Consider the following 17730-nt stretch of genomic DNA (forward strand, 5'->3'; position numbering starts at 1 on the left):
TTTACCTTAAATAGTGGAAAAAAGCTTGGATGATGAGCTTAGATGACCCTCCGATGAGTTTACCGGCGAAAATCCGACAACAATGTGCTTGAATAATGGCTAGAGTGTTGGATGAGAGCTTGGAAGAGTGGAAGAATAGGCAAAAGACTGAAATTCCTTAGCAAATGCAGCTCTCGGTCGAAATATGGACCGAAATTTGCGAAATATTGTATTAAAGCCCCCCTTCACGTGACACTTTAAGCCAAAATACCATATTTCGTCGATATCTCACGAGATATCGAGATATTGTCGATATCTCACGAGATATCGTCGATATCTCACGATATCTCACGAGATATCGACGAAATATGGTATTTTTTCATTTCGACCTGATTTCGCATCTCGGTAAGCTCGAGATATACGAAATTAAGCGATATTTCGGCGAAATATCGCGAGATTTTGAACCATGCTCTCTCTCTCTCTCTATATATATATATATATATATATATATATTTGAGGTTTAGAGGAGAGACACACATATCGTGTGGCTCCCCAATTTACATATTCTCTTCTCCTCTTCTCTCTCTCAGTTTCTCTTCTTCTTCTTCTTTTTCTCCATTAATTCACATGGTATCAGAGCTGTAAGGACTGCTACAGACTTTGTAGATCTTTGCTTCCCTTATCTGCAGCACTCAATTGAAGATTTAAAATTTTTTTTTGAAGCTTTGAAGACCCTGCGGTTTCTTCTATTTTCTGCTTGAAGGGGTGCAGCACCCTATGCTGTATTTTGGAATTGTTTTTTGGGATTGTTTAGAGACTAGTTCATGATATAAATTAAGAACTAGGCCTATCTTTTTGTCTGAGGAATATTTGAAGGAGTTTCTTGATGAAGTGAAGGTTTTGTCAGGGTTTTGGTTGAAGGAGTCGATTGCTGCCTCTACTATCTGTATCGGCTTTTGTCAAGGTTTTATTGGAGGGAATCGATTGCTACCTTTGCTGCATTTTCTTGACTTTTATCAGGGTTTTATTTGAGGGGATCAATTGCTGCCCTTGCTGCCTCTATCGACTTCTATCAGGGTTTCTTTCACCTTTGTCGATTTCTGTCCCTGCTTCCAATATTCTTCATTCTCTTTATCCTTCACTTCATCAAGTACATAATGGGTGATGAATTAAAATCTGCTGAAGGTTCAAAGTCAGTAACAACATAAATTTTTTCTTCCTCTTCAAATCGTATTACAGAGAAGAAGTTGGAAGGGATTATAAATTTTTTGCAGTGGAAGAAAATTGTTAGGCTAGTGTTGACTGGTCGTGATCAGCATCAACACCTCTTCAACACTAAGGCTGAGAATGACCCTTCATGGGAGACAGTTGATGCTCGTCTATTGGGACAGATGCTGAATTCCATGGATCACCAAATTGTTGATTTGGTAACACACATTGATATAGTGAAAGAGTTGTGGGAGTACCTTCATGTTTTGTATTCTGGACAAAACAATCTTTCCCGCATTTATGACTTGTCCCAGGAGTTCTACAAGGTTGATCGAAAGGGTAGTTCTTTGACCCAATATTTTGCTGATTTTAAAAGAATGTATGAAGAGCTCAATTCCTTACTTCCTATCACTGCCAATGTGGAACAGATGCAGAACCAGCGGGAACAACTTGCTGTTATGGGTTTTTTAGGAGGTCTTTGGAAGGAATTTGACTCTGTTCTATCCCAAATTCTTGTTGGTGACAAGATAGCCACTTTGTCTGAAACTTTTTCCAGGGTTCTTCGTGTTTCTTGGGAGAGTACTACTGATGGTGATACTTCAGCCCTGGCTTCTTCCCCATCCAACCGTGGGCCCAACAGTGGGGCTGGTAGTGGTGGTAATGTCAGTTCTGGTGGTGGTGGTGGCCGTGGTCGTGGTAGTGGGGCTGGTTCTTTTAATAAGGCACCTACCTTGAGTACTCAAGGTAATTTTGATGTTTCTGGTGGTTCAGTGCGCACTTGCCATCATTGTGGTCATCCGGGACATATCCAACGTTTCTGTTGGAAACTTTATGGCAAACCAAATCAGCAACAGTTGGCCAACTCTGCTACAACTGATTCTCCTGTATCTCCACAGCCTGAAGGTAAGACTGTGAAGATGTCGAATGATGAATATACCCGTTATACACAGTTCCAGATTTCTCAGTCAGCCCAGCCTCCAACTGTGACCTTTGTTCAAACAGGTAATGCCACTGCATACCTTTCGACTGTCTCTTCCCATCCCTGGATTATTGATTCAGGGGCCTCCGTGCACATGACTGGCGTTTCAGGTATACTTTCTTCTTTTCAAAAATCCTCTTCGAGTGTCACTTTAGCTAATGGTTCCTTGGCTAAAATGACTGGTACCGGTACTGCCCATATTATGCCTTCTCCTTCTTTGTCTTTCGTTCTTTATGTACCTGATTTTCCTTTTAACCTTTTATCTGTTAGTCAGTTCATTTAAACCCATAACTGTTCTGTAACCATTTCTTCTGATTCTTGTGTATTTCAGGATCTTTCGTCGAAGAGGATGATTGGTAGAGGTCGTGCATCGGGGGGACTTTACATACTTGAGGACACTTCATCTATGGCGTGTACCGGTGTGGCGTTACCTCACCAGATTCATTGTCGTTTGGGTCATCCTTCGTTGGAGAGTTTGAAGCTTCTTGATGGTCGTTTTTGGTCAATTTCTAGTTTTAATTGTGAGTCCTGTCAGTTTGGGAAACTCCACCGTGCGAGTTATCCTCCTAGAGTCAATAAACGGTCTGACCAACCCCTTTCTTTGGTTCATTCAGATGTTTGGGGTCCATGTCCTGTCGTTTCCACTTTGGGTTTTCGTTGCTGTGTAACTTTTTTTGATGATTATTCCAGGGTTACCTGGATCTACTTAATAAAACAGCGTTCTGAGTTATTTTCTATCTTCTATGCATTTGTGAATGAAGTAAATAATCAATTTTCATACCCTTTACGTGTTCTTCGTAGTGATAATGCTAAAGAATATTTTTCTGCTCCTTTTGCTGAATTTATGACTCAGCGTGGCATTATTCATCAGTCCTCTTGTGCTTACACCCCACAACAAAATGGTGTGGCCGAGAGGAAAAATAGACATTTGATGGAGGTTACTCGTTGTTTATTGTTTGAAATGAAGGTAGCTAAATCCTTTTGGGCTGATGCAGTTTTAACCTCGTGCTATCTCATTAATCGTATGCCTTCTTCAGTTTTACGTGGTGCTATTCCCTTTTCTTTGTTGTTTCCTTCTGCACCACTGTTTGTTTTGCCACCTCGTGTGTTTGGTAGTATTTGCTTTATTCATGATCATCGTCCTGGTGTTTCCAAGTTGGATCCCAAGGCTCTAAAATGCATGTTTGTTGGTTATTCTTGCACTCAAAAGGGGTACCGTTGTTATTGTTTTGACTTGCGAAAATATTTTGTTATCGCTGATGTTTCTTTCTTTGAGTCTACACCGTTAGTTCATTCATCTAGTACTGTGTCTGACTTGGATGATGATATTCCTGTTACTGTTGTTCGGTCTACTGTTCACCATGCTCTGCAGGCTGCCTCATTACCGGCACCTCAACCTAGTGTGTATAAACGTCACCAATGGAAAGTATGTGCTTGGACCCCTGCTACATCAACTTCTTCACCATCTCCTCCTTTGCCGGTAGATCCTGCAATAGGTTCCTCCTCCTTTGGAACCTTCTTCTGATCTTGATGTTCCTATTGCTCGTCGTAAGGGGGTTAGGGCTTGTACCCAACACCCCATTTCTAGCTTTGTTTCCTATGATGGTTTGTCTTCCACTTTTCATTCTTGTTTACATACTGTTGAGAACCATCCTGTTCCTAAGTCTGTCGCAGAGGCATTGTCTAGTCTAGGTTGGAGGGCTGCTATGGATGAGGAATTATTGGCATTGGAAGAAAATCAGACTTGGGATCTTGTTCCCTTACCTTCAGGGAAGACTGCTATCGGTTGTCGCTGGGTGTATGTGGTGAAGGTGAACCCAGATGGGTCATTGGCTCGCTTGAAAGCACGCCTGGTTGCCAAAGGTTATGCCCAAGTATATGGTGTGGATTACTTGGATACTTTTCCTCCTATGGCAAAACTTACTTTTGTTCGTATTTTGATCTCTCTTGCTGCTACTTACCATTGGCCCCTATATCAGCTTGATGTCAAGAATGCATTCTTGCATGGTGACTTGCAGGAAGAGGTTTATATAGAGCATCCTCCTGGGTTTGTTGCTCAGGGGGAGTCTAGCTTGGTATGTAAATTGAAGAAGTCTCTATATGGGCTGAAACAGTCCCCTAGAGCTTGGTTCAGCAGGTTCACTGAAGTTGTGTTTAGAGTTTGGGCTGACACGGTGTGATAGTGATCATTCTGTATTTTTCCGCCGGTCTGAGGTTGGAAAATTGTTTCTTGTGGTTTATGTTGATGATATAGTTATTACAGGAGATGATGTTTCTGGAATTAATGAGTTGAAGACACACTTGCAGCAGCAATTTCAGACCAAGGACCTAGGAAGGTTGAAATATTTTTTGGGTGGAAGTTGCTCAACAGAAAGGGATTTCGCTCTCACAGCGGAAATATGTTCTTGATCTTCTGTCAGAGACAAGAATGCTAGGTTCTAAACCTCTAGATACTCCTATGGATCCTAATTTAAAACTTGTTCCAGAGGATGGTGAGATCTTAGGTGATCCAGAGAAGTATCGGAGGCTTGTTGGAAAATTGAACTATCTCACAGTGACTAGGCCTGATATAGCATTTCCTGTTAGTGTGGTGAGCCAGTTTTTGTTTACTCCTCGGACGTCTCATTGGGAGATTGTTATGCATATTTTACGCTATCTTAAAAAGGCTCCTGGACGTGGTCTTCTCTACAGTGATCGTGGTCATGGGCGGATAGTAGGTTTTTCAGATGCTGACTGGGCTGGATCTCCGGTTGATAGGCGATCCACTACAGGTTACTATGTATTTGTTGGTGAAAATTTGGTGTTCTAGAAGAGTAAGAAACGGACAGTTGTTGCTCGCTCCAGTGCAAAGTCAGAGTACAGGGCTATGGCACATGCTACCTGTGAGTTGATGTGGGTAAAGCAATTAATGACTGAACTTGGCTTTGTTGATGATGCTCCAATGAAACTGTGGTGTGATAATCAAGCTGCTGTCCATATTGCTTCAAATCCGGTGTTTCATGAAAGGACGAAACACATTGAGGTTGACTGCCATTTTGTTCGAGAAAAGTTACAACAAGGTTTAATTTCTCCTGGCCATGTCCGTACAGGAGAACAACTTGCAGATGTGTTCACAAAGTCTTTGGGAAGTGCAAGAGTGGATTATATTTGTAACAAGTTGGGCATGATTGACATCTATGCTCCAGCTTGAGAGGGAGTGTTATCGTGAGCTTGGTATTAGCGCAAGGAGCTAATACCGAGAGAGGTGTGAGGAGGGTAGATTAGTACTTTTAGGTGTTTAAGTTATTTCTTTTATTTTTTATTTGTTGCCTGATTTGCCCTTAAGTGAATATATATATCTTTGAGGTTTAGAGGAGAGACACACATATCGTGTGGCTCCCCAATTTACATATTCTCTTCTCCTCTTCTCTCTCTCGGTTTCTCTTCTTCTTCTTCTTCTTTTTCTCCATTAATTCACAAGTCCCAACAGCTACTTTTGGGGCATGCTACTTCCCTTCTTTTTTTTTTTCTACTGAAATGTGCTATTTCCTTGTAGTAATGTCTTCACCTTCTTTTAACAACTTTAAAGCTTGTTCAGAATCCCATCAGAAAGGAATTGAACACTCATCTGTAGAAACTTCAGCCTGGAAATGTAATTGGCTTTTGATTTTTATAGTGGTTCAGTCTTGAGACATTTTTGCTCCTCTGTGTGTGTATGTGAGAGAAAGAGAGAGAGAGAGAGAGATCGTACCTTTGAGTATATATATATATTGATGCTTATCACCTTGAACTCTGCAAATAGAGAGAGAGAGAGACCAAAATCTGCAAATTGAGGGAGAAGGAGAGAGAGAAAGGGAAGGCAACGTATTTATTTTCCCTTCTTTTCATTGTTCTTAGAAGAGGTAGAGTTAGACTGGGATTCTTCCTCTAAAAGATGGTGGAAGAAGGTAGACTGGGATTCCTCCTCTCAAAGATGGTGGAAGAAGGCAGCTAATCATAAATTCAGATAGAGAGAGAGGCAACATAAGCAGAATCAGAATGGGATTGTGACGATTGTCTCTAAGAGAGAGGCGGTGGAAGAAGACAGTTATCCCCCCGGTTCTGTCAGTAAATTGGTTTGACTCCAAACCAAATAAGTTGAACCAGTTAGATGTAAAGTGAGAAATGGGTTGGGTTATTCAAAATAGAGGGATAATTTAGGTATTTTAAAGTATCAGGGGAGAAATAAAGGTAGAAGTTTAATTTTTGGGGAGAATCAGAAAAGAAAGTTTGGGTAGGGGAGTTTTAGTAAATATAAGGTAAGTACAGGAGAGTTGGAAATTTTTTCATCATTGAATCAATTTTGGTAAGAAAATCTGTATTTCCACTTCATCAAGACTTAATTCCACTTCCCCCCACCTCCCCCAATATGGACATGGGCATGCACGGACATGGCAATCATGAAATCTAAAAAAAGGAACAGAGCTACACATACAAACACTAAATTCAACTAAACCAATCTTCAAGATTCGGTTTTGACTAGGATTTCGACCCTGATCGAAACTGAAATATACCACTGCAATGGTCAAAATGGCACCGAAATATGGTCCATTTTTAACGGAAAACCAAACCATTGAAGACCCCTCAATTAGCATGCCATTTTGTTTCTACAAGTGTCAAAACGAAATATGCCGTCAAAATTCCGACCAATGAACTTAATGGAATATGTAACTATTTTACTATGAAAAGACAAGTACAAAGTGCAGGGGAGAGAAGAGATGCCGCTCCACCACAACACCCATCCAAAAAAAAAGGAAGACAGAACTATAACAAGAAGCTAAAGGTTGCATATATTATGGAACCCCCAAGTAACACAATCTTGCTCTTACCGCACTGCTAAACCAACGAATTCAACATTGAATGCATTTTACTCCCAAACCCAAATCTTATCCCACCCATTTCATGACTAAGGGATGGCTTTGCTTAACCAGATTAATAGGACGGTCAGGTATGGATCAAGAAACTAGCTCTTACCCTAAATGGTTAACCAGATTAGAACCAACAAAATGCTAGCAAGTAAAACTGAAACTAGAGCTCTTCGAATGAAAAGTAAAACCCAGCCAGTTAAAAAGTAAAATATGACAATTTATCTAATTGGATTCAGAAGTTTGTAGCTAAGGTATATTTAAATAATTTATGATGGACAACAGAGGAAATTGAATGCTTAAATAGACCATGGAAAAGGTTCATACCTCCCAAAACTTTATATGTGTCGGTGTTGCTCTATCCAAATCCAGGTGCATTTTTATGTCATCATGAAGCTCTTCCATTTCCTTCACTGTCAAACCCTGTTGTACACATTTCAGTTTTTATTCTAAGCATAGTCATCATAAATAACAAGAGAACATAATAGAGCATAATTCATGGTAAAAAAATACAAATGCAAAGAAGGCTTACATTCAAGATAAATATTAGATCAAAAATAACTCAGCCTTATCCCAACCCTAGTTATTCGGATTCGCCAAATTATTCGCGAATAATTCGGCGAATCCGAATTTTACGAATTATTCGTCCGAATCCGAATTGGGCTCAAAGATTCGAAAAAAGTTGTGATATATAGAGACTAACCGAATTATTCGCCGAATCCAAATTTTATCCAAATTATTCGGCCATTAATTAACAAAAAAAAAAACTCAGAAACCCTATTTTTTTGGTAAACCAAAAAAAAAAAACAAAAAGATTTGGATTCGGGAATTATTCAACTAGTTAAACAACTAAACTTATGACTGCCTAAAAAAAGATAAAAATTAATCATGCAGTATGTAGTTCTTGGTTAGAAGGGTTTTTTTTTTTTTGTAGAACTTCTTGGTTAGACCTTAGTAGTCAGTAGCAAAAAAAAAAAAAAAAATGGTCAAGTAACTGTAAATTTTTTTTGTTGATGGTTTAAAACCATAGAATCGTTAAGAACAAACATTTTGGCACACGTGACTCAATAAAATATCCATGATCAATTTAAAAGGTCTCAACTTTAATTTTAGGGAATAAAAATGACCTAATGTTATAATCACAATCATATAATCAATGTTTATCAAGGAAAAATTATATAGTCAAGAACAACATGTCATCCCAAAGTTTAACTTGAGATCCTTACAGGGAGATCCTATTGGTTATGATTTTTAATCTTTGTTATGCTTTTTGATTAATGAAACAAATGTTATCCCAATTTTTATATCATTTATATATTACGCACATATGATAATTGGTTAATAATGTTAAACATGTACTACAAATATTAAAAAATAGCGTCCAAATTTTTGTCCGAATTATTTTTTATAAAATGGATAATTCTCGAATCCGAATTCAAGTCCGAATTTTATTTTGTCCGGTTCTTTGACCGCTTTTTTGACCAAATTTTTAAATCAACAAAACGAATTATTCCAAATAATTCTCCATTCAAATTATTCCCGAATCCGAATTTGCTAACTAAGATCCCAACTAAATGGGGTCAGCTACATTTTAGGTCTGCCCCTGGCACTTTTAACTTCTTCAATCTGAAGCATCTAAAGGCCTCCATTGAACATAGCCAATCCACCTCAAATGAGTTTCTCATAGCTTATCATATATCAGAGCTACTCCCAAAGCAGCTCTAATATGATCTTGTAGCTTATCAAGCAAGAGTACGTCCATATTTGGAAGGTATTCAACTCAACTCAGCCTTATTACGGCCATATTTGGAAGGTATTCAACTCAGCTCAGCCTTATCCCAACTAAATGGGGTAAGCTACATAGTTCCTTCTTCTCCAATCAGTTCTATTCAAAGCCATACTTGTTAACAGGCTTAAACTATGCATGTCTTTCCTCACCACTTCTCCTAGAGTCATGTTAGGACTACCCCTAGCACTTTTAGCTCCTACAACTGAATCAAATCACCCTTCAGTACTGGAAGATTCAAAGGCCTTTGTTGCACATGTCCATGCCACCTTAAACGACTTTCTTGCAACTCATCATAAATTGAAGCTCCTAAATTAGCTCTAATTTGTTCATTCCTTATTTTATCTTTTCTATTTTTACTAGTCATCCATCTCAACATCTTCATTTCAGCTACGCTAAGTTTTTTTATATGTTGTTTCTTCACTGCCCAACATTCAGCTCCATACATCATTGATGGTTGTATAACTAGTCTATAGGATTTTCCTTTGAGTTTTAAAGGAATACGTTGATCACACAACACTTCGGATGCACCCCTCCACTTCATCGGCCCTATTCTAATTCTTTGTGCAACATCATCCTCTATTTCTTCTTTATTTATGATTGAACCTAGGTACCTAAAATTTTCACTTGGTAGTATATCTTCTTATCATCAATTTCATCACCTAGCTTTCAGTTATACTGTTACTAAAGTTACACATCATATACCTGGTTATTGTTTTGCATCTTAAAATCTTTGGATTCCAAGGTTGATCTCCATAATTCCAACTTCGCATTTATTCATGCTATTGTTTCATCCACCAAAATAATATCATCAGCAAAAAACATGCACCAAGGGACCCAATCATGAATATCTCTAGTCAGCTCATCTATGATTAGAGCCATAAAAAAATATATAGGCTAAAAGTTGATCCTTGAAGTAGTCCAATTATAATTGGGAATTCACTACCCTCTCCCCCCCCCCCCCCACAATAGTTTTTACACTAGTTACTACACTATTGTGCATATCTTTAACTATGTCCACATATTTACTCGAAACACTTTTCTTCTCTAATACTTGCCAAATTAACTCTCAAGGGACTATATCATAAGCTTTTCTAAGTCAACAAGGACCATTTGGAGATCCTTTTACATTTTCTAAATCTTTCCATCAGTCTTTAAACAATTAAATAGCTCCGATGGTGGATCTTCCTGGCACAAAACCAATTGGTTATTGGAAATATTAGTTTCTTGTCTCACGCTGGTTTCAATTACTCTCCCCCATAGTTTCATAGTGTGGCTCATAAATTTTCTTTCTTTTTAGTTATTACAACTTTGAATAACACCTCTCATAAAAAAGAAAAACTTTGAATATCACCTCTACTTTTATATATCGGAACAACAATGCCTCTCCATTCATCTAACATTTTTCTTTTGCTCATGATCTTATTAAACAACTTAGTTAGCCAAGTTATTCCACAAATTCCTAAGCGCTTCCACACCTCTATTGGAATACCATCTGGACCTATTGTTTTACCTATTTTCATCTTATTTAAATCTTTTGTTACTTCAGACACCCTAATTTTTGTATATATCTAAGACTTGAGGAGTTGAGGTTTCTTGATGGTTGTTGACTAATTGAAACCTTCTAAAACACTATTACTTATATGGTTTTCAGTAAGTTGTAGAAATAGTTTTTCCATCTCTCTTTAATATCCTCATCACTTATTATTATTTTATTAGCTTCATTTTCATGCATCTAATATGGCTGAAATCTCTCTCTTCCTCTCTATCATTTTAGCTTAGTTTATTGATATATTTTACCCTTCCTTTGTGCTCAAATTGTTATAAAGATCCTCATATTTCTCAATCCTTGCTTTCCCCACTATCTTCTTAGCTTTCATTTCTAGCAAATCTATGCCTTTTTAATCCTCCTAATCTTTAGTCCTCCTTTGCCAAGTTTTAAAACTAGATTTCTTAACCTTAATGGCTGCTTGAACCTCATCATCCCACTACTAAGTTTCCCTGCTCAAGTTGGTAGGTATTATTCTATGAAAAGTTAACTAAACCTGTCTAGAAATTGAGTTAGATGAGTCCACTTTGTGAAATCTATACAGTAATATATTGCCCTTCTTTTTTACAAAAAGAAAAAAATGAAAATTTGCTGTTACCATGCTGCTGTTTTTTGTTCCATCCAAATATCTTGATGGTCCAATACTTTCAAGGCCAAATAGGTGGTGATACATAGAATTCTTTTTGTACAATAAACTACATCTCTTATTCACTTCTTGTTTTCTCTTTTATTTCATTTGCAGTTTTGGACACTTCCCCAACTCTCACATTCAAAACCAAATGCAATCCGGAAATCCAGATTATGGATCTTAGATGCAAGCAGGCCCAATGATCAAAACAAGGATCAGATTTGAGATAAAGGAAGCAACTGTATTGTTAAAGGAAGAAATCAGATTGCTGGAAGGAGAGGGAAAAGAGATGAGATTGATCTGCCTGAGAGGAAAAAAAGAGAGAAGAGAATAGAAGATAAGAGAAGAAATCAAGTCTAGGAAACCAATCCCATACACACTGCTCAACAGCACCAAAACTCTTAAAAAATATCATATTCTTTAATCAAATCATCTAATTGAGGGGTATTAAATATATTAGGACCTTCTAAAATTCCTAAATTGACTCATGAAAGGACTCCTAATCACTATAACACATTCCAAAAAGTAAATAAACTCAAAACAGAACTCTCTCCAACTGTTAAGCATTCTAATCTAACTCAAAAACTTTAATAATAATCCCACTTACTAACTTCATCCCCACTTATGAGCTTACAAATTAGGTCCATTATAATGAAACCCCAAAAAATAAATAAATCAAAGGCCCAACCTATAATATAACTACCTAAAGGTCAATTTCAGCCCATTAGACTGCACTACTGCAGACAGTATTACCTTATGGGCCTCCCACGCTTGTGCATAAGCCTCTATAAGGGATTAATGTCCATGCAACTGCATCACCCTCTCATATTTACCAAGTCATAACTCAATTTAGAACTCCACAAATCTCCACTAATACCTTAAATTGTTTGTCTAGTGTCTAGAAACGGTTCCTCTCACACTAAAGTTATCACGTCCAAAGCAATGGATTATTTTTTGCAGCTTTTCAATCCCTCTATCTCTGTCTCTCCTGATGTTACTCCAGATGGCCTTCTCAACAAATCCATCCCCTCCTCCCTCCAAGGTATCCTTCAGTGATGCAAAACCAAGGGTGTATTCAAGGAAGAAGAAGAAGAAGAAGGCTGCTGCCTACCTTGGCAGCCAGCCACGATTTTGATGCTGCTGCTCCATCAAACCAGACTTGAACCAGCCCAAGTACTGGGCCAGTTTTGGACCAGGAAACACTGTTCACGTGAACAGTGTCACAGCCCTTAGTGGAGCCAGCTGGCCTTTGATCAGTCAAGATGCCTTTTATATTTTAGAAACTTAGTTGCTTAAGTTAGTTTCTATTTTCATAATTAGAAGTTAGTACTTTCTATTTTGTAATTAGTAGTTAGTTTCTATTTTTGAAATTAGAAAGTCTTCACATCAACTTAGTTGTTGATAGTGCTATGTAACCTCATTCAAGGATTATAAATACAACCCAAGGGGGGGCCTAAGAGCTCTACGATTTGATTCTAAAAAAAAATCTCTCTGCTGTTATGCAATTTGCTTCCATACAGCTTTTCCTTGGTGTTCGATCCTAGGAGAGAGGAGCTGGCGTTGGATCCTGGTGACTCCTTGCGGGGGAAGCCCAGGAGGTTCTTTCTTGTTTCTGAGTTTCATTCCCTGCAAGTTTTCAAGCCTTCAGAAGTCTCTCCCCTTCAGCCGAACTCCATTGCTGCTGCCCAGACCTTCATTCCCAGGTTACTTTCTATTTTCAGCCTAACCTTCTAATTCCATTACACCCTTCCCTGCTCAATCCAACATTCACCTTTCTCCCATCTTTTGAGCACTTCTTTCCCATCCTATAGCCTCCACTTTATCCTCTTTTTAGCCCCATCTAACCTGCAGATCACCTTCCACAAGAAATCTCCCTAAACCCATCAAAACCCCACTTTCCCAGTCTGCAGAACCAATCGGCAGAGACAACTGCCCTGCTGCAGATTTGTTTCCTTAGCCCTTTTTTATTCCCTATTGATCAGACCTATTCCCTCTCCTTAACTCTGACCTTAGACTTACCCATTACTCCACCAAATCAACCCAGCCTTAACCCATCGAACTGAACTAATTTTTCCCTGATTTCAGATCCTGTTTGGGACTGGTTGAGCCTTCAATCCTGTCCTACATTATTCAGGCTATCCCCTCTAAGACTGAAATCCTCGTTGTTGTTCACTCTCACAAGGCTAACAGAGCCCCGGGTCCGGATGGGTTCACTACAGGGTTCTTTTCAGCCTATTGGGACATAATCAAAGTGGATCTTACCAAGGCCCTTCAAATCTTCTTCTTTAATCCCAGTTAGATCAAAGGGATTAACCTACACTTTCCGTTGTCTCATCCCCACGAAAGAGGGTATTCTACTATGACAGATTTTCGTCCTTATGCCCTTAGCAACTTGCTCTTTAAATTCATAGGAAAAATATAGGCTTAAGTTGGCGGTTGACTCCCTTATCAGTGATAATCAATCGGCCTTCATTCCTAGTTGAAGTATCTCTAACAACTCCTCTGTCACGAGATTGTGAAAGAATTTGATAGAAAGAATCACTCCCCGACTGTCCTCATGAAGATTGGCATCCACAAAGCATTTGACTCTTTGAGGTGGAACTTTATTGTCAATGTTATGAACAAGATGTCCTTCCCCCTGCCTTCACCAATTGGGTTTACCATTGTATTTCTTCCCCCCATATCTTTGTGCTTGTCAATGGCAGCCGTGCTGGTTACTTTGCCTCATCTATAGGTATCCATCAAGGTTGACCACTTCCCCCCCCCCCTACATCTTCACCTTAGCCCTTAAAGTCTTCTCCAAACGCATTCAATCATGTACGTACCAGCATCTTATTATCCCCTCCCATCGGAAGAAGACCAAGGCCTTAAAACTTTCCCATCTTGCCTTGGTTGATGATCCTATGCTATTCTCCAAGGCTGACCCTCTTTCAGTTGAGTCTTCTATGTCCTATTTGAGGCAATTTGAGAGAACGTCAGGGCTCTGCATCAACCTCTCAAATCCCTCTTGTTCTTGTCTGGGGTTTCTGAAGAGCTTAAGGTTTGTCTAAAGGATTTGACTGGTTTCTCTCTTGGTCTTCTTCCGATCAAATATTTTGGGTTGCCGATGATTCCTTCTAGATTGACTGCCCATCATTGTACCCCCATGTTAGACCTTATGTGGAAGAGACATCAGCTTTGGAAGGGTAAGTTGCTATCCCATACAAACCGTCTTAAGCTGATCAGATCAGTCCTTCAGTCCACCTATATTGATTGGTTTGGCATTTTTGGTCCATCCCAAGCTATTATTGTGAAGCTTGAAGCTCTTATGTGCTCCTTTCTCTAGAAATGATCCGATTGCTCTAGATTCCTCCATCCCATCTCTTAGACCTCTGTTTTCCTCCTTAAAGCTAAGGAAGGTCTGAGGCTAAGGCGTATTAAAGATGTCAACTCAGCTGGTATCCTCAAGTTGATTTGGAAGTTAGCGGCCAAGAAGAAAAGTGTATGGGTTGACTGGGTTTATTCTAGGCATCTCCGAAATGACTCTATTTGGACGGCTCCCCTCATCTCCAATGCTTCTTGCGTCTGGAGAAAGATTCTGAAGGTTAAGTGGTGGAGGGCCGGTTAGGAGAAGAGGGGAGCTTGGTAGAAATCAGAGTTGCAGGGGGGGAAGAAAGAAGAAAACGCATAAGAAGAAAGGGGGGGGGGGGAAGAAGAGTGCACACATACACAGCCCTCAGGCTACTCAAACCATAAAGCCAATTCATTCTTCAAATCTATCTCAAACTTGACCCAATTCATATTCGTCTGGATACCCAACTGGGTTTGGTTCGATCCAAGGTAGTGTATATGCATCATTAAGCCTCTTGCTTATGGAGATGGTGCTTCCACCAAGCTTTGGCTGGACTTTTGCCATCCCCTAAGAGTCCTCCTTCATTTATTGGGCGACAAAGCCATTCATAGTTTGGGTTCGGACAGATTGGCCAAGGTTTCTGACATTATTCAGGATGATGATTGGGTTCCCCTATTTCCTCCTCCCCTCTATTGGTTTCTAATTGCTTTGTTTTCTTAGCCTCTTAGGTATCCCCAGAAAGAGAACTGGTGGGGGAGATTTGATTACTTGGTCAGCCTCCTCTTCAGGGTTGTTTAACTCTAAGTCGGCATGGGATTTTCTCAAAACTCGCAGCTCGGTTGTTCCTTGGCGCAATTTGGTTTGGTTCAAGTCCCATATTCCTCGCCACAGCTTCAAATCATAGCAGGCTTAATTTAGTCCTAGACTGGTAGGAGATCAACTAGAATCCAATAACCAGGATCTGCTATGAACTAGGTAATTTGGCTAGGTCAAAATAGGTGAAAATTGTGAAATTAGGGTTAGGGTTTGATGGAACCTAGTGTTTGATGGTAGGGTTATGCTAAGTTGATGTAGGGAAGCCTTCCAGTGAAGGTTACGTTAAATTTTAAAGGAGTGAAGTATGCTGGAATGAATCGACAGCAAGGTGCAGGTTAGGGTTTCGGGTTTTTGAAAAGAAGAAAAAATGGATTTTTAGGGTTTATGATGGTCAGATGAGGGAACCACTTGGATTGAATTTTCCTAGTATGAATGGAGAATTCGATCAAAGTTTGGTGTGATTTGGTTGGCTGGCTGGTTTGGTCTGGGCAGAATTTGGGCCTTGGAAAAATTGAAAACAAAAGGGGGAAACTTAGGGTTTGGGTGTATGGAAGGTTCGAAGAAGAATTGTGGGGATTGGGAATGCTTCTACCTCATTGTTGTTGCAGAAAATCCTTGGCAGCAGCTTGTTTGAAGGTGAAAACTTGAATAAAATTTGAATCTTGCACGAAGAACACCAAACAAAACCTTCAAAAGAACCACCCGGGCTTCACACCGCAAGGTGTCAATTGGATCAAACACCAATCCCACCAGCCTTGATTAAACACAAGATAAAAAACTTCATTGGAGAAGAGTAGCAAAAAACTTTTCATTAATGTCAAAATTCATGTTCAATATTTGTCCCCCTTACAACCTTATATAAAAGACTCAAAAATAGACCCTAACCCAATCCTTAACCTATTAGGTATCCTAAACTGACTTGGAAATAGAAATACTGAAGGAAATAGACTCAAAACATGACTGGACTTATAGAGTGCTAATCCAGCCCAACTTAAATAGTCACATGATCACTTAAGTGATCACATGAGTACATGACCACTAATTACATAAAAATAAAACTAAGGAACCCCTTATGCAACCTAATTACCCATATATTAGGCTCATAAAAGTGGCCTATTACATAGAAAACCCATGGATCAAAGGCCCAACATGTATATAACCCAACCTTAGACTTATTCCTAATCAAAGAAGCCCAGTTTGGAGATAAATCTGCATCAAGGCCCTCTCAAACTGCCTCCAAACGCAGTCCTATTCAGAGGCACATCCATGTTCCTCCTTGCTGCCTTTATGGAATGCCAATGAAGATTTTGATCACCTCTTCTTCAATTGCCCTTTCTCCTCAAGGATTTGGAATTGGCTTCTTGCTAGCCCTGGAGAAAGACGAATCTTGCCTTTCAACGTGAATGGATCCAGGTGGATATGTCGTTTGGGGGTTCCTTAGTTTGTGATCGAGTGGGTAAGCTAGCTTTTGGTGCTGCTATTAATCATATTTGGTTGGAGTGCTATCTCATGAGATGGTCTTACAATTCCAGATGTCAGAAGCAAGTTGTCTGTGGTCTCCTCTAGATGTGTTATTTCTCCTAGAAATAGGCTTATTGTTGCCTCTTGGGGTCACTCCTACTTGTTCTAATGTGGCTGTGGTCTTGGATTTTTGTTTATTTGATTTTGCTCTTTGTTTGCTTCTCTCCCCCCCCCCCTAGGGGGCCCCCTGTTTATTTTCTTCTTTTGATAATGAATTTTTATTCACCGAAAAATATATACTTTTACACATATCAAACTCTAACCTGAACCTTGGTTGACCTACACCAGATTGATCTCGAAGCAACGTTCCACCAAAATGTTTTCAAAATGTGGCGCTTCGCTGCTTCCTCCATTACAGACCATCCAATGGCCAAGGTTCATCTGTCTACTCTTAAGCAGCCAAACCTGAAGGCAGATACTGAGTAGATGGACGACTTCAGAAGTAGCCTGCATAAACTAAAGTTAAGGAGGTCCAGACGTCCACAAGTCCTTTATTTGTGCGAGTCCCGAACCTAAAGTGTAGAAGATTAAGTGATGGTGACAGTTATAGTGTGTATTGGTACTAACTTGATAGCGATTTGAAGTTGATTTCATCTAGAGATAGCTGGGAAGCCAGAAATCATGTCGTTTGATGTCCAATTGCCTGTTAGTCCAAACAGATTAAAGATGACTTTTATGGGAAACAAATGAATTTTTTTATTTTTCAGCAAAAAAATCTTTTCATTTGTTTTTGTACAGTGAACAATATGATATTTCAACCAAAGCCATGAAAAACATGAAAGAAACTCATAAGAATGTCAGAAGTGTGTAATAATTAATTAGCATGGAACAATTAGAAATTGAGAACACAGTAGAAGCTTACCTTGAAGACCATGTATGGTTCATTTATCTCGATGTCAAAGTCATCTGAACCATTAAGATGCTTGGAGAGAATATCAATGGGTTTTATACGCCCCTCACGCAATCTAATCTCTGACCTGACTTTGCTTTGATCAAAATGAAACTGTAATGTAAATTGAGCAGGTTAGCACCTGGTGAATTGACATATT

General features: G+C 39.2%; 1 protein-coding gene across 1 annotated transcript in view; it reads right to left on the minus strand.

The window, feature by feature from the left end:
* LOC122650611 (cactin-like) overlaps nucleotides 1-17730 on the minus strand; it is a 47266-nt gene that overhangs the window by 5593 nt on the left and 23943 nt on the right. The window contains exons 6-7 of the mRNA XM_043844011.1: nucleotides 17544-17684; nucleotides 7378-7473 (exon numbers count right to left, since the gene is read on the minus strand). Coding sequence (XP_043699946.1) covers nucleotides 7378-7473; nucleotides 17544-17684 — 237 coding nt within the window. The remainder of the gene's footprint in view (nucleotides 1-7377; nucleotides 7474-17543; nucleotides 17685-17730) is intronic.

This window comes from Telopea speciosissima, chromosome 2 (assembly GCF_018873765.1).
Source record: "Telopea speciosissima isolate NSW1024214 ecotype Mountain lineage chromosome 2, Tspe_v1, whole genome shotgun sequence".
In the NCBI taxonomy this organism is placed as follows: Eukaryota; Viridiplantae; Streptophyta; class Magnoliopsida; order Proteales; family Proteaceae; genus Telopea; species Telopea speciosissima.